Source organism: Procambarus clarkii, chromosome 94 (assembly GCF_040958095.1).
Source record: "Procambarus clarkii isolate CNS0578487 chromosome 94, FALCON_Pclarkii_2.0, whole genome shotgun sequence".
In the NCBI taxonomy this organism is placed as follows: domain Eukaryota; kingdom Metazoa; phylum Arthropoda; class Malacostraca; order Decapoda; family Cambaridae; genus Procambarus; species Procambarus clarkii.
In genome coordinates this window covers 891,825-909,673 of record NC_091243.1, presented here as the reverse complement: position 1 = coordinate 909,673, position 17,849 = coordinate 891,825, and the positions used below count along the sequence as shown (strand labels likewise).

General features: G+C 39.2%; 2 protein-coding genes across 7 annotated transcripts in view; one reads left to right on the top strand and one right to left on the bottom strand.

Moving 5' to 3' along the window:
- LOC123749065 (uncharacterized) overlaps positions 1-17,849 on the top strand; it is a 47,907-nt gene that overhangs the window by 6,658 nt on the left and 23,400 nt on the right. The window lies entirely within an intron of this gene.
- LOC138359933 (uncharacterized) lies at positions 3,071-17,813 on the bottom strand. 3 transcript variants are annotated; one of them, XM_069319800.1, is made up of 6 exons: positions 16,991-17,806; positions 16,500-16,772; positions 13,222-13,340; positions 10,493-10,672; positions 8,486-8,642; positions 3,071-6,117 (listed from the first exon to the last, which is right to left on the bottom strand). In XM_069319800.1, exons 2-6 carry the CDS (start codon positions 16,576-16,578, stop codon positions 6,110-6,112), a joined length of 543 nt encoding a protein of 180 aa, XP_069175901.1. In that variant the 5' UTR covers positions 16,579-16,772; positions 16,991-17,806; the 3' UTR covers positions 3,071-6,109. The 3 variants fall into 3 exon arrangements, with proteins under 3 accessions (XP_069175901.1, XP_069175899.1, XP_069175900.1); XM_069319798.1 differs by lacking the exon at positions 3,071-6,117 and having other exon boundaries at positions 8,265-8,642; positions 16,991-17,813; XM_069319799.1 differs by lacking the exon at positions 3,071-6,117 and having other exon boundaries at positions 8,265-8,642; positions 16,500-16,750; positions 16,991-17,813.

Sequence of the window (17,849 nt, the reverse complement as noted above, 5' to 3'; positions counted from 1 at the left end):
TCAACCAATTTGTTCCACTAAAATTAAAGTCACCCATGACATAAATACTGTTAGATCTAGATGCTCTAGATATTTCATCCCATAGATGCTTTGCTTCCATTCTGTCTAAATTTGGTGGCCTATATATAACTCCTATTATAATATTAGCTTTTTCGTTTAATTCTATCCAAATAGTTGCTGTGTGTGGCTCAGTTTTGATTACCTCTTTGAGACTACATTTCGAATTGTCCCTAATATATATGGCTACTCCACCTCCTCGTCTAATATATCTATCTGTGTGAAATAGTTTAAATCCATTTATTTGATATTCAGCTAATAGTTCTCTATTTTCTACATTCATCCACGTTTCGTTAAGTGCAATAATATCTATTTTTTCTGTGCAGACAAGAGCATTTAATTTGTTAATTTTATTTCTTAGACTTCTACTGTTAGTGTAATATACCCTAAGTGAATTGTTATTTTGAGGCCCTTCTCTTTCCCTGATCATTTTGCCAATTCCTTTCTCCCACAAACACATACTTTTATTACCTCCTTCCTCCAAATCAATTCCCATACCTCTGTCTACTAACAATTTAAACCCAAACAAACAGCACTAACCACTTCTTCCAACAAGTTCGCAACAGCAACAACCCCAGCCCTCGATAGATGCACCCCATCACGAGCATACATTTCATTTCTTCCATAGAAGTGTTCCCAGTTGTCTATGAAAGATATTGCATTTGATTTGCAATATCTTTCCAGCCGGCAATTGACACCAATTGCCCTCGACATCCATTCATTTCCCACTCCCTTTCTTGGAAGAATGCCACATATGATCGGGATTCCTCCCTTGCTCCTCACTAATTCAATGGCTGTCCTGAATCTCTGTATTAGTTCCTCACTCCTAACTCGCCCAACATCATTACCCCCTGCACTAATACAAATAATGGGTTTGTTTCCATTTCTCATCATAATATCATTCATGTTTCCAGCAATATCACCAATTCCAGCTCCCGGATAGCAAACCCTTAATCTGTTCCCCCTATCTCTGGCACAAAACGTTCTGTCTAAATACCTCACCTGGGAATCTCCCACAACCAAAATTCGCTTCGATTCTCCCTTTTCCTTTCGAGCAGTTTGAGGGACCTGCGATTCAATGCTCCTCGTTACTTGTTCAACGAGGTGGCAAAGACAAACAGGTTCAACACAGCACTCGTCCTCTAATACGTCAAATGCGTTAAAAGTCCTTAGGTGTAGGCTATTAGTTGTCGGTTTTGCCAAGGTCTTCTTAAGACCCCTGTCTTTCACAACTTGCCAGGACGAGGACTTCTTAATACTGGTCTCGTCAGTCCTTCTTAATGAGGTCCCGTCAACACAGGCCTCCTCCTTCGTTTCCTCCCGAAGTCGTAGCCGTCGTACCTCCTCCCGCAGGGAATCCATCTCTGCTCTCGGAGCTCCAACCAGACTCACCAAATCTTTTACTAATCCTTCCATTATTGCAATAATAATGCTATTAGAATTGGAGCTCCAGCTAACACAACCTCTCACTGTGACTGTACCTGACTGACTGACTGAATGAATTGGGTATGAATGACCTGAGGGTATGAATTGGATAGTTTAGCTTTAGGAAAGACCTGGATAAATACTAGTTCGACAAAAGGGTTTTGGTTGAACAAATTAACGCGTAACAATGTGGCAGTGGGATCCCTAGATAAATCCACAAGGGCCGTGATGAGGATTGTAACCTGCGTCAAAGAGCATCACTCTGCTTTAATAGACTGAGCACATGGTAAAATCTTTTACCATGTCGTAGCTCAATCGATTAAGGCAGCGTCTGGGATGCTCTCGGACGCAGGTTAGAATCCTCGTCACGGCCCTTGTGGATTTGTTCATCTAATGCATCACGTTGTGATTTGTGATCCCTAGATAGTTTCAAGCGTAGGTAAATTGTTCAATATAAGTGGGTGGATATAAAGAGCTGCATTGTATGGGCCAACAGCCCTTCTGAAGTTACCTTCATTCTTATGTTCTAACCTGCTTAGGCCTAGTTTTAATCGGAAGCTAATATGGCTATTAACTAGAAAGTTAATTAAAATATTTCAATAGTGAAAGCCAAAGTTGATAACAATGTATACTGTTGACTGAAGTTAAATAGGTGTTGCATCACCATACCAAAGCTTTAATCTTGGTAATCTAGTTTACAGCACTCCTTACTTATAGAACGACAGCTGAAACGGCTGAAACATCGGGAAGAAACGGAGGAGACCAATATTAACAAAACCTCGTAGTGGATAGTCGTTAAGGACAGGGGTCTTGAAGACCTTGACAAAGCTGCCTACAGACGCCCTAAGGACAGCAAATTCATTTGCCGTGTTGGACGACAAGTGCTGTGGTGAGCCTGCAGTTCACTTGAAACGGAAATCGGCGAGGAGCGGCGAAGCGCAGACCCCTCAGGCTGCTCAGAAAGTAAAGGAGGTACCAACGCGAATTTTGGTTGTGGGAGATTCCCAGGTGAGGTATTTAGACAGAACGTTTTGTTCTGTCTGTTTGGCTTGTTTACAAGGTACAGTACAAGCTCTTGTACCTGGATTGGGTTTAAAGGAGTAGACTAGAGGACCTAGTATCCCACCACACAAACCGAAGGGCGAAGGAGGTGTAAGCACGAATCAACCAATGATTCCACTATAGATCCCCACCAAGTATGGAGCACAAATATGGCAGACTAAACCCCAGGGAGAATACATGCAGGTCCCCATTTTCATTTTGATAATATGCCAAGGACCAACAGGGTTGCCAACTTCTCAATACCCGTTTAACCTTGACACTACTATCAGCCAGGTTCATTTGAGCAAGTCTCTAATGTATACCCCTTTCCTGCATCAGATAGGATTTATGCCCACAGGAGCTATAGCACCTTGGCAGTTGAAGGGGAAGAGATTGTGTGTGTGTGTCCGTGCACGAAATACGATCAGCCTGACAAGAGCAGAAAATTTTCAAAAGCCACTATTGCCATGTGGATCACATGTGTGTAGTATGCTCATGAGAGGGTTGAGTGCCATGTAAGTACAGTGGAGGAAAATGATCAAGGAAAATAATATACAGTAGTTTTATTGTAAAATTTCACACACATATATACAGCTTATAAGTATAACCTCAACAGCACCTTCACTGAAAATTTGGACACTTTGGTCTATTATATACTGTATATAAATGGTCAACAAGCACACAAGTGCACGCACACACACACACGCACCCCATTAATGTCAATCATTAAATTAGGTATTCACCTAATTTAGGTATCTGTATGGAGCTATACCCTACTTCCTAAAGCAGGAAAGTTGCAAATGCTTTGTTAAATATAACCAAGTAACTCTTGGGCTCTCAAAACATTAAGGAAAATGATAAATTCACTCATTCCCACACACCGCTCGTCCATATCACAGGCACACGTTTTCCCTCTCGCTTACACACACACACATTCATTCATCCCTCCCACATAAAGTTGCAGAGACTGGTACATTCCCAGTCACTCCAGAGAAATACATTCCCACACACATTTCCCACAGTTTTCAGAGGAATTGACAGGGTGAACAAAAACTATTTAGCATGGGTGGAACACTAACACGGGGGGGGGGGGAGGGTACACAGGTGGAAACTTAGTACCAAAACTTACCCAAATGAGCCACAAAGACTTTAAAAAGAATTTCAGTGTCAAGGTAGTTAACAGATCGAATGCATTAGGCAGTGATGCGCTGGAGGCTGACTCCATACACAGTTTCAAATGTAGTTATGATAGATCCCAGTAGGCTCAGGAATCTGGACACAATGTGTTTAACAGTTAAGAGGCAGGACCAAAGAGCCGAAGCAAGTACAACTAGACAAGTACACTCCACAAAAACATGGTGGAAAGCATCGACTTAAATGAAGTTGTACCACAACAACCCAATAACAGCCACTTGTTTACTTAGTGGGCAAGCTTAGTAAATTCAAAGAGCAATCTTATTCCACCTCTATTGGAAGCTTCAGTAAATGAGATGTTAGCTCCAAATAGTTATCAAAACCAGCTGTCAAGTCCAGCAGGGAGTGCTAAATGGAAGGTACCTAAGTCGGGTAGATACTGTATATACGGTATATTACAAACATATCCCTTTCTGAACAAATCAACAAGGGCCGTGACGAGGATTCGAACCTGTGTCTGGGAGCATCCCAGACGCTGCCTTAATCGACTGAGCTACGACATGGTCAAGAGTTGAAACCGAAGTTCTGCTGAACTTGCTGGACCCTGCAGTGTATGGCAATACACAAACATCAAGAGGGTAACATTGTCAACATGCGCATGGCTGGCTAATGTTTGTGTAGCCTTCAAAAACCTGATCAGGAACCATTCAGGCTGTTTAACACTGTACCTTTGTGTTATCAATCGCAGGACGAGTATGGGGTACAAACTACCTCTCAATAAAGAAGAGTGACGTGCTCTTGAGTATAGTACTATGGCAGCAAGATATGGAGAGGGGTCTCGGAAGGAGTTCTACTACCCAAGCCCGGCATGAAACTAGGCTCTACTTGTGATAACTTGGTCCAACAGGCTGTTGCTTGCAGCTGCCCATAGGTCCATATATCCACTACAGCCCAGTTGGTCCAGTACTTCTTGCAAGAACTTTTCTAATTTGTTCTTAAAGTAGTCCACCTTTGTTCCAGCACAGTACCATACAGATTCATGGAGTTTTGTCAAGTACAATGGATTCATGTGATAAATATTATGGTAAAGTAAAATTTTTGACAGTAGTGAATGCCCCACCATAAGAACTTAGTCAGAGACATCACTTGAGTTTTTGTGTGCATCCCACATGCTATTCATACACTAATCTTATGTGACTGTCAATCAAGTCGATACAGCCTCCCACTGTCTACTCTGTACAGCAGCAGCAGAGGTGTAAAGAGCAAAAAGTACCACATTTAGAGCTATATACATCACAGATTTGTTCAAAGCCAATCACAAATTTACCCCTTTCTCAATTTCATCAGGTTGAAAAGCATTGGCTCTTGAGTAAGAAACAAAAAAGCTGTGTAATAGTGAAAAGGTTTAACATTTTAAATAAAAAACTATATACAAGCTGTAAATATCTTTCATTCATTCATTATAGTACAGTATTACATGTATTATATAGCATCAAAGAAACAACCACACTGCAGCACAACCCTGAAATCATTCGTAACCAAAATAAAACAATTCATAATTACAGTACAGTATTTTAATTTAAATTGCTTAAATTATAAATCTTTGCTAAAATTACACAACTGTGCTCACCCACAGAAGCAGAGATCAATCAATAAACATTCAAATCATCAGAAACTTCTGAACATGGTCCCAATTTAGTACACACTAAAGTTCATTCAACGGACGTCTGTGCAACAAGAGGCTACAAGCCATCACCAAGCACTAAATGTCTTCAAGAGAACGTTTGATATAAAATTATAAATTACAAACCCTATATAGTACTGCAAGCCATCATGTGTATCAAGTAATGAAGGCTTATTTTAATGAATGAGACAATAAGCCTTAGATTTAATGTGCAAATCTTTTGAGCAAATTAGGTTTACAACTGTTACAATTTTAGGACTACAGAATTTGCCAATATTTTGTATATCCCACTAATTCATCAGAATAATGACCATTTAATCTAAAAATTAATATTAAGAATTATTCCAATGCTTTTAACAGCATTTATAATTTTAAAGCCTTAACTTGCTTTAGGTTTGGGTGGTTTCAAAAATCCAATTTTTCGTAGATGTCTAACAATAAAAGGAGTGGCGGTAAGTGTTATAGCTATACGTGCTGGAGCAAACACCTTATGCACAGCATATGCCACTACAAATGTGGCAGCCCCTGCTGCTCTCACAGTGTTCAAATCTACGGCACTTCTACACTGTTAGCACTACCAGCTACTTCAGCGGCAACAGCCTCTGCCACGTCTCCCCGTTGAAGACTTTCTGTGGCTGCAACCTCGCCAAGAGGTTCCTCTGGTGCAGCTGCAATGGAATGCCGAAGTTTCACAACCCACAGCAGCAGCAGCTCCCTCGGTCACCCTTCCTATGTTGATGCCTAAATTCTTTATCAACCCCGTCATATCTACTCTACTGAAAATAAAGAAAAAATAAATTAAATAAACAGGTCCAATATTAAGGTTAAGACTAGTACAAACAGCTGCCACCCAGCCTAGCTCCACCGTTAACATGTTCTAACACAATAGATTTTGCACGAAAGGCAGACTAAGTCTATGCTTTGAAGTATGGAGTACAAGGAAAAAAAATGGAGAAAATACTGTACATCAAGTATATTAAGAATTTTAATTCATTCTAAATTCTGTTGTTGTAGCCTGTCAGAAAATGTTACACACAATCTTGTACACAATGTGTTTTATATAGCACTAAGCAGCAGTGTGCCAGTGGAACCACACTGAACCAACAACTCGGCTAACAGACTATTTTAAAGTAGATGGTGAACAAGTGGTTTTACTGATGCTATACATAGAATCTTTTTTTTTTTACCAATATCTTTACAAACTGAAATAAAATCAAATTCTTTAGCTTCACTTCATAACATTACACTAAAATTCAACCAATGTGTGTGTCACCCATAAGGATTCCTTTTACACAATGCCACATGTCATCAAAATGTATCAGGAAGAGCTCAAAAGTAGTACAGTACTGTACTCTGAGAAGCCTGAAGATAACTGTTCATGGTTGTAACTGAATGCATCGAGCCTGAACAAAGTCTTCTCATTCCAAGCATAAAACAAGAAGGAAATGCACAAGAGCATCTCCTGATAAAACAAGCCAAGACCAGAAAGCTAGTAAACGTACTTGCCTGAAAGTTTGAACAATGTACTAATGAAAAAACTAACCATCTAAAGAGGCACGAATCTGAATTGTCCACGACGAAGGACAGGCACGTTATCAAATGCCCAAGTGGGCATCAACAGCACACAGCAATGATTTGTTTTTTTAAAAAGGCTGCCAAGCTTCAAAGACAACTAGAAAAATCTAGCCAAAAATCAAGATGTAGCTCTACCAAAGCAATTATATATGATGTAATGGTGTTGAGCATAAATTGCTGAGCCATGTAAAGAAATAAAAATAAGGAACATGGGAGCTGGCACACACCGAAATTAGGAGCCAGGGCTGAACTGGCCATAAGAAAGTAAGGTTGTCCCTGGATGAAACCAAAGCTGAAGGTGGCTAACAAATTTTATTAATGGAGAAATAAAAAATTGAGGGGTAAAGCTAAGCCATAGTGGCACCACCAAGGTGCCATTATAGGATGTAGTAACAGTCAGAATAAGCCACTTGACCAGACAAGGCCATAAGAAAAAAATAAGCAAAGGAACAAATAATGTACTTAGAGAGAGAGAGACCTATGAAAACATACTCCCCTATAGTACTGTGAATCAATTTGGCCAATAAACAACACTAGGATCAGAAAACTGCCCAGGAAGCCATAAGATACAGACACCCAAAATCCTAAGCGAGGAGAAAGACAAGGAAGGGAACCAAGTTGGGACACCAAGGAGGGCCAAGAGAAGAATCTGGAACAAAGAAAACTGAACGTGACACCCATTGGTACATAGTCAATCCAAGATGATGCACAGCACCGTCCTCATGGAATGGGGATACACAGACTGGGGCGCGCACACACTTGCATGCACAAATTTGCATGCACAAATTTGCAGTCTCGTTCAAATTCCAACAGATCCACACTGAATACTAACGTCAAATGGTTACTAAAATAAGGTTTCTACCACCAACACAAGCCAAGATTCAAAAGAGGTCATCCAGTAATGCACACGACACGCAACAAATGGGAACAGAGGGGAGGACCAAATTATAAGAGGCCAGAAGAGAACCTATGTCCAGTGCCCAACACCACAATACTAGGGACATAGGAAAAAAAGAAGGCGAGATGGGAAGGAAGGCACCAGCAGAGAGCCAGCCAGTGAAACAAAACACAAAACTTGCAGAAATGCAGGAGAAAAAAAAAAAGTAACGAGAGTTTCCAAGATGCACTATAAAGCACCAGAACACAGTAAAATGCCATGAAAGCCTACTGCCCAGGAAGAGCACTACACAGTTCCAAGGTGCTGCTACACATTGCAAAGCAACAGGACATACTACCTGCAGCACAGTTTTGGAGGTTTGTAATGTGCTTCACCCATTTTGTCAAGCACCGAAATGAAAAACTGTCTGCAAGATAAATCTCGTGCCCTTCACCGAAGAAGATGAGGCCTGGGTGCAAAGGCAATCTCTCACCTCAACATATGGGTACACAGAACAGGGGTACACACATTGTTCGTACACGAAGAAAACCGTCGACTGTTTAAATAGTCTATTCTACTGTTGCCACACACAGTCTCCAGACCTCTATAATCAAGTCCACTCAGTTTTAACAGAGCAACACGCTTCACGAGGGATCCGAGTCCCAAACTGCCAAAGGTTATGAGGGCAGTACCTGGGTTTTTCTTCAAGATGATGGTAGAGTGGTGGTGGTCGAGGAGGTCACCAGAGACATACTTGTCATCCTGGGCCCACTGACCACCAAGCATGTTTAGATGAACTGGGACCTTCCCTGAAATTCCATAAGGCTTGGGGACATTTGCTTGCATCACCTGAAAAGATAAAAAAAAATTAATTAAACCAGAATGAAAATACAGTTTTCTCTATGCAGGCGATGAGTCACAATAACGTGGCTAAAGTATGTTGACCAGACCACACAATAGAAGGTGAAGGGACGACGACGTTTCGGTCCATCCTGGACCATTCTCAAGTCTATTGTGATGAGGGAAGGTGGTGAAGGAAACGTTTTAACAAACATGACCTAACGTAAGCTTACCCTTCCATTTATCTTTCTCTTTCCTTTTTCTGTCCCATGTTTTCTCTTACGATCCCTTTCTCATTCCTATTCCTATCCACTTTATTACACATTACCTTTCATAACTTTTACCTTTCTTTTTCTTCCTCTAAGATTTTCTTCTCACCTCTCTCTCGCCTATTTATTGCCTTTGCCTCATCACAATCGCTTTGAGAATGGTCCGGGACGGACCAAAACGTCGTCATCCCTTCACTTTCTATTGTGTTGTTTGGTCAACAAGTATTTCATGCTTCATTCAAGTGGTGAATGGATGCAAAGTAGTGGTTGGAAAGTGGGGGTGTGCAAGGCTTAAAAGGCAATGTGGATGTCTTGGTGGGTGTGTTCAGAGACAAGTTTGTTCCTCTCAAATGCCTTGTGGGCATCGAGTCATACATAGAGGTGAAGGGAAGGTGATAAACTGGAGTGATTTGATTATGTGAAGAAAGAAGTGTATGAAGTGAAATATGCACGAGAAGCTAGAGAAATTTTTTGTGGGTCAAGATCAATATGCAATGCTGTGCAAAATTTGTGCAAGTGGGAGGTATTCCAACCAGAACCAGTGTGAAACAAGTGTCTATATTTAAGTTAAGAGATGGTAAAAGACAAATAATAATTAGGTAAAATATTAAATAATGTAAGGGAAAATCACCATTTAACATTATTGGGAACAGAAACCCGTTTGACTTGTGTAAAAGTCCATATAACCCTACTAACATATCCCAGAATGCAACCTCCAACACTAACTCCCAAAATGAGCCCAAACACCACACTGCCAAGGAATCGAACCCAGGACCAATTTTGCAGGCTAACTGCATTTTATTTTTTTGTGACACATTTCTGGATTCATCATATGCACATTTTTAGGTTAAGTATCACTATACTTAACCATTTATACTTAATGTTTCACTCAAGTATAAATAATTACCCTTGGGCATTTCATATCACCAGTATGAAAACCTTAGTTTAATTGTATTTTTTTATTTTCCTGAGCTTACATTTTGCCACTCAGAATATCTGTTACACTATGCTCTCAAAGGTCACAAGAATTGTGTAGCAAGCGATATGCAGTTCACCTGCTCATCATTCCATTACATCATATAGATAATGGATACCCACTATGTAGTTTTTATAACCTAAATTAGCATGGCTCATTAGCTAAACTAAAGTACAATAAATGTACATGAACATTTATGAATATTAAATTAAAAAAAATGTTAAACCAGTACCACCCAAATCTTTTGACTCGTCTGCATCCAAATAGGTATTTCCCAAAGGCATTTGCATATGCCTGGTTGTGGTGTACCAAAGTAATACAAGGATATTCACATTTAGGGAAATGAGGAGTGGTGCCCAATTTACCATGTAGTATTCATCCTTTAAATATTTTTGAATTTTAAATAACTTATTAAAAAACAAAAAAAAGCTTCACAGAGATGCCTTACTGCATCATTATGTTGTGTATAACTTTCTTAACTTTCCCAAAAATAAACTTTCAAACAAGGACTCTTCAAATATAAATACTTACTACATGGTTCAGTTCTATGTGGTGTCTAAGGAATGATTATTATATACAATAAGGATCTTACTTTAGGTATAAATCAAACTCACCGAAGACAAAGAAACTGTGATGCGTGCATCATAAACATCAACGTGAGAGTCATCAGGCAGTGTTCCACGGTTGTAGGCACTCTGTGACCCTTGGTTGCCCATGAACCCTGAGCTAAACAAGCTGCCCACTTGGTTCAACTGTGAAGAAACATCTCTGTTGCGACGAGGAGAGAAACGTGCCTGCAAAAGAGAAAGAAAATTATCAAATACCTGTACTTTTATTCAATTACAGCACAGCACAGTTCCTATGTTATTCATAAACCTATTTTTCCCCCCTCTCCTACAATTTATTGCTGAATAATAAAATTATCAGAAAGCATATACCTTTCCATATGGGAAAATTACCCTTGAACCTAGGGCTTTGACCTGCCTGGGCACAAAAATTGCAGTAGGCATTTTCAGTTCTCGTTAAATGCAAAGGAAATAAGTTTAAAACCATGAGAATGGAAGGTTAAAAGTTAAGCGAGAAAAATGTTTAATGTGCAAGGTTCATATGAGAATAAAAAGTGGAAGTATTAAAGCAGGAGTAAGGAGAGAGTTGGCTTTCTAATGAAAAAGTAACCTGAAGAATTAAATGGCAACTAATACTGTAGTTGTCAAACTAATACAAGCTTCATGGGCTTTATAGGTATGTGAATGAAATTTTAGTGATTGGTCATTAGGTTTGCTCAAGTGAAAAAACAAAGACTTTATGATACTTTGGAATGCTAGGCTTGCATTATACCAAAACGTTACAATAATTATTATTACTTTTGACATTTACTCTAGTTAAGTGGGACTAGGCCTCAAGTGACATGATTGATATACAAATAAACAATGACTGTTGTACAGTAATTAAATGTTATATATTACAAATCAAATTTTCAGGCATTAGGAAATGCACAACAAGAATGGGGACAGACAGAAGGTACTAAATTACAGACCAGTGTCAATAACAAGTAAATATAAAGTGCTGGAGACTAATCGAGAAGAGAATAGTGAGCACCTGGAAAGACTAAACTTTTAGTAACAAAATGTCAGCATGGACTGAGGAGGAGGAAGTCATGCCTAGCAAACCTGATTGAATTTGAAATCTACCCAGGAAAGATGTAATCTGGGTAGAATGCATTTTCCTAAACTGTCAAAAGCATTCGATGTTGTTCCACACAAAAGACTGGCGTAAAAGATGGAAATGTCAGCTGGGGTAATTGGGAAGGCACTAAACAAAGTAAGGGAGTACCTGAAGTACAGAAGGCAAAACATCAAGAGGCAAGGTCTCCAGCAGGAGAAATATAATAAGTAGGATCGCCTAAGGCTTGGTCCTGGGACCACTACTGTCCTTAACTTGTATTAATGAGCTACCCAAGAGTGTGTGTGCTCATATATGCTGCTATTTGCAGATTCTGTAAAGCTAATGAGGAATGTAATAATAGAGAACTGCAAAATGTTGCAGGACCTTTACAAACTCCAGGAGTGGGAAAACATACTGGTAGTTGATGGAGTTCAATCCACTAAGTGTAAGGTAATGAGGATGGGGAAAAGGAGAAAAGACCAGAAGATGTTTATAACCATAAATGGGAAGCAACTACAGGAATTCGAGTAAGATTTGAGAGAGGATATAATTTGAGTCCAACAATATCACCAGAGGCACACAAAGGTAGGGTGGCTTTGGTAGCATATGGGATGCTGGTGAACACTAGTAAGTAGCTTAGAAACCTAAATCAGGACTATTTCAAAGCAATCTACACAGCTTTTGCTGCTGGAATATGCAGCATTGGCCTGAAATACACACCTTGTCAAATAAAACTAAAATTTAAAAAGTGCCAAGGTTTGCAAAAGATTAGTTCCAGAGCCAAGATGCTTAAGCTAGAATATGTTGAAGGAGCTTTACCTCATAACCCAGGAGGACAAAAGAAACAGAGGAGATATGATCACAACATACAAGATACTGAAGGGAATAAACAAGGTGAACAATGATAGCCACTTTAAATTGAGAAAAAATAGGACAAGGTAATTATGTAATTATCAGGAGAAAGTACCAAGCCTTTCTAACTATACATTAGAGGACAAGTTTAAGCTGGTAAACAAAAATAAAAAGTGCATGGAAATACTCATACAGGTTGTCAACAAGTGAAATGCACAGAGAGAAGATGAAGTGGAAGCCACCTCCATCCACAACTTTAACAGCAGATTCGACAAAGAATGCGATTGTCAGAATAGTTCAACTATAATGCAACAAGTACAGCACAACAAGGCTAGTAGGCAGGGCATTCCCTTTGTAGTCAGAGAGCCAAGCACTGATAGGCAAGCACAAATGTACTTTATGTTGTGAAGTGATACACGGGTATAAAAAGGCCAATAGGGTGTGTTCCTGTGCAAAGATGCATTTTAAATTACATACAGAACAACCCCAATTACCAAGTCAATCTGTACCTTCAAATGTTCAATGTGAAAATTGGGTGGTTACCGGGCATATTTTTATATATTCTCGATTCAATAAACTTCAATTCAAATTTCTTTCATTTAGAAATGTGCATTTTGGAGAAGAAATTCAGTAGGTGGATTATTTTATAAAGTTCTCAACAATATTATAAAATCATACATGGCTGAAAGAAACTAGCCAATCTTTTATACTATTAACTATTGTAATCCTTTTTATAGGGTAGTCTTTATAAATACAGTACTTCTCACATCTGTCGAGTTAATTGAATGACACCCTTTAATTCTCCCATGTCTTCAACATACTGTACCTTTTCCGACGCCTGAAGCTCCTCTACGTTTGCTGGCATGGGTATGTGTGATGGTTGAAAACTGGTCATTCCACTCGCTGCCTGATGCATCTTTTGCTGTGGTGGTTGCTGCTGTTGTTCTGGTAAAGGAAATCTTCAATGTTACATCCCACTAGATGTATAGACACTCATTCTTTGCACAAACATTTATTATATGATGGGTATATGTTAGAAAATATAATGGATTGTCGTGGTCCCCTTAAAGCCATACTCGTTCATTTTTTGCCAGACCCATTAAAGCTTAACCTGACTAATAAATGCTGCACACATCTAGAGCCTGGCCCCAGGCCTGGCTCGGGGAGTAGAAGAATTCCCGAAACCCTATCCAGGAACTTCTGCTAGAGCATGCTAGCAGAAGTTCCTCAAACCTTTCACTCTATTAAAGGTCTCTGCCCTTTTTTTTCCATAAACCTTTCCACTGTTCCCTTCTAAACAACTGTCGTCTGCCTACTGTATAATCCTTTACCATATTTCACCCTTATTTACCATTGGTAAATGATCCTAAGGTATTTTACCATGTTCTTACCACCACGGTGTATTGCACTTCACTTGCTCCACAATTCATCCCCCCCCCCCACACCATGTTATACTCTACTTCACTACCATAACCATGCCACATGCTTATACCAGCCAACTCTCAAAATCATAATTACCATAGCTTGTAGTCTTTAGCACTACCCCTATCCATATGAAAGTTTAAATTCCATTTGTCACAACTGGGAGTAGAATATTACCCCACAACATTCCTACTTTCATTATATTCTTCACCTTTCATACCACTCTTCTATTCATTATACTCTTACAGTACCCACCATACTACTACTTTCCAAATTGGCCCAAAAAATTTGAATCTTGCTACCTCGCCTAGTATGTCATCCTATATTTTTATCCTACAGTTCAAATAGCTTCTCGGCCAAACACATCCCCAGACTTCACAGTTGAACAGCAAAAGAACAAAGAACCGAGACAAACTAAAGGAGTTACACACAGGCCAGTACAGACAAAGTTAAAAACAAGGATTGGGCAGGTGATCATGACAGTGGATGGAGGAGAGGATTCACCCAGTCAGGCAGACCTAACCCTATAGATTTGTCGACAAGCAGGCACAATAACTATAGTATGTATGGAATAATAGTATGCAGGAGCAATCTTACATGCCCCTAGGAACAATGTCAGGTGTTTAAACTGCTTCTACACAAATACCAGAAGCCTAGTAAATAAATTACACATTGTGTGCATACAGAGGCCGAGAATCCTGACTCTTTTAGGAAGTATTATCATAAACATATTAATGTATTTAATACTTTGTCAAATAGTGTATGGCAGTGTCACCGAGTTAGTAAGGATTACCGTTTTGTTAGAATACAATAGGTTGGCGAAATTGCATAGGAGTGCCTCTCCAAGTTAGTAAGGGGGAGTGACTCCACCAGTGGAGTGGTTAGTTGTGAGAGATAGGATGTTTCAGCTGCTGAAGTTAAGTAGATTGTTTTGCTGGGCGTTATAAATCTGACAATTTTAGGTCTGGTATACAGTGATTAATTTATTACAATTTATGTTATCTGTGATCAAGTGCTGGTTCAAGTTTTATTTATTTTATTATGTTATTTGTTTGTCCATTTCATGCAGTATATTGACGGGCCACCTCTTTTAATGAGGGAGACATCTCCCGTCACGCAGGGTGCAGTCGTACCTCCACAGATATCCAGTATCATCTATTGATACTGGTAATGGCTCAAAAGGGCCACCACTTACGGGCTATTCATGCCCGTGCCACCTTTTGGGTGGCATAATCATCATCAATCAATCAATCTTTAATGAACAAGTTTAATGAACAATTCATTTTACTGCTAGCAGTTGGGAGAAAAATGCCAGCAAGAAGTTTAGAAGCTGTTATCAGGTTCAGAAGGATTACAGAATGTGAATGTTAACTGTTTTACAGCAAGGGTAGACCTTGAAGTCTTCCAGGGATGAACATCCCTTGGAGACATGATGATTAAAATACTAAACAATTTGAAGGATGTTGATCTGCAAATTTGTTTTTTCCGAAAGGTCAGATGTAAGGAACAAGGGTTACAAGCTCAACAAGCCACAATGTAAGACCGAGAACGGGAGATGCTTTTTCACCAGCAGGGTTATTAAGGCATAGAATCTCCTACCCACCAAAGCCATAAATGCCAAAACTCCAAAAAATGTTAACTTTTAAAGTACAAATGGAAAAGATAGACAAATGGGGAGAGGACCTTGAACAAGCCGCCGGCTTCCTGTCCTTGTCGAGTCCATTAGTGTTAGTGGCTCTCCGGCAAACAGGTAAAAACTTCTTTTGCACACATTGAGATTATAATGCTACTGAATAATTTTAAGATCACAACTTGGAACATTTACTACAGCAATTTTCAGCAACATATATAATTCATATACAGTAATTTGTATTTTTATTAACATTTAAAAAAAATCAGGTACATGCTTTCTAATTTTTACAAAGTCGTGCATGTTCCTTTTACATTCTACCTTTTATGTGCTTGCAGAAAAATTAATTCTTAAATTAATTTATATAATTCAATATCAACAAATTATATTGAAGCCTCACAAAGAGACCTACACGATCTCTACAAATGATCAGAAGACTGGCAAATGCTCTTTAATATAGACAAATGCAGGACCTTACATGTGGGAGTAATAATGCTCATCTTGACAACCAAATTAACATTACCTTGCAGCAGATCGATAAAAAGCACCTTTGAGTCAGGACCCATGATTCACTGAAAGTTAAATGATGGATTCAACTATCAATCTTCCCGGCCCTGACTCCGGGACACCAAGAGAAAGGGCCGGGAAGTCAACCAAAATAAGTTTAGTTTGTTGAAACGTGTGTACGATCTGACCATTACCTTCACCTTGCTATCTTCCTCTCAAGAACATTAATATAGTGTACAACCATAATTCAGACTAAACTATTTAGACTCATTAGAACAATCTGCACCTAAACAATCCACTCTTCTACCACACAATGTTTGTCATACAGAGTAATGTGAAATAACTCGTGACCATCCGGTCCCCAAGGTTGGTCAGGGTCACCTTCTCTTGTTGTCAGGCTGGTGTTAACCGACCCTTGGATGACCTCATTGTATCCCCCTTGCACGATATAACGCAAAATGACACACCTATACATACACAACTTACAGAAGGACGAACAGGTAAGTTATAACAGATAACAACACGGTGATATAAGAGGTTCTTACCTGCAGAGTGTGTGTGCTTGTGTCTGGCTCCTGCTGACACCACGCGCCCGGCCCTCACACCTACCACCATCACTGACATCTTCTAACACTCACAACTCAACGTTACTGTAGAAAGAGAGGACTTGTACTGTTGGCTAGTAGAGTATTACTGGTGCAGCGTAAACCTTCCCTCGGGGCGGCTCAGTGTGTTGTGGTTGACAAGTGTCTGGTGGCCCGCCTTTTAAACACGCCAGGTTGCCAGAGTCAAGTTGCTGAAAGTAGAGAGCTGACGCTCTAAAAGTAGCGAATTTGTATCATAAGAGTAGCCCAATTTTTTGTTTAGTGATTGATACGGGTTTTAAAGTAATCTATTTTGATATATAGAGTACATTAAAGATTTTAATTGTTTTATTAATATTTTCTCTGCACATATATATATACACCCATTATGCTTCACTAAACTGAAATATATAGTTAATGTATTTAACCAATATGATAATAGGATAACTTACCAATATTTACTGTTTGAAGCCTAATGGGTGTGGAGTCCTTCCACGTCTTTACAGTTGAAGATTATCAAGATCTTGATCTGCATCCACAACCTCGTTCTTGTATATTGCAGACATATTTAAGAATTGACATGAGTGATTCAAATGACGAGCAACAAGTTACATTTTCTTCAAGATATGTTTTGATTCTCAAGATTGATGTCAAAGATTGATGTCAAGATTGATGTCAAAAGCTCAAGTCCCATTCGATTTCTCAGTTTAGTTTTCACAGACGTTACTCTTGAAAATATCCGTTCAACCAGGGCATTACTGATTTGCAACCTGTATATTTTCAATGCAAACTCAGCAAGGTCAATCAGTATGGGATCGCCAGCAGCGTTCTTGACAGTTATTGTCTTGGTCTAAAATGACGCTCCAGATGTTGGAATTTGTCCCTCACAAATGTTGGACCAGTCAATGGTTAACAGTAGGCGCCACTGACTTTCAATTTCACTAAGCTTAGATTGGTCAGCTAATACTTATGGAAGTTCTGAAAATGGTGGCCGTGTGTGGCTAAGGCATATGATAGGTAACAGATTTTTCACCCTTTTTAAAGTTTCAACATTACTTAGAATACGAGAAAGAAGCTATTTGCAAGCTTTCATTAAAAAATTATCGCATCTTTCTTTAATATTTTGAAACTTTTCCTGGGTTATAAAATTGTTTTGTCTGTTAGTGACCCGAAGTGTTGAAAATTCGTAACCAAAGTCAACTTTTTCCAGGGGCAGATACATAGAATTGTAGTCCAAATTAGCATGAAGCTTTGCATGATGAGGATGAACGATTCTTCTGAAATTGAAATTGAAATAAGTTTATTGAGGTA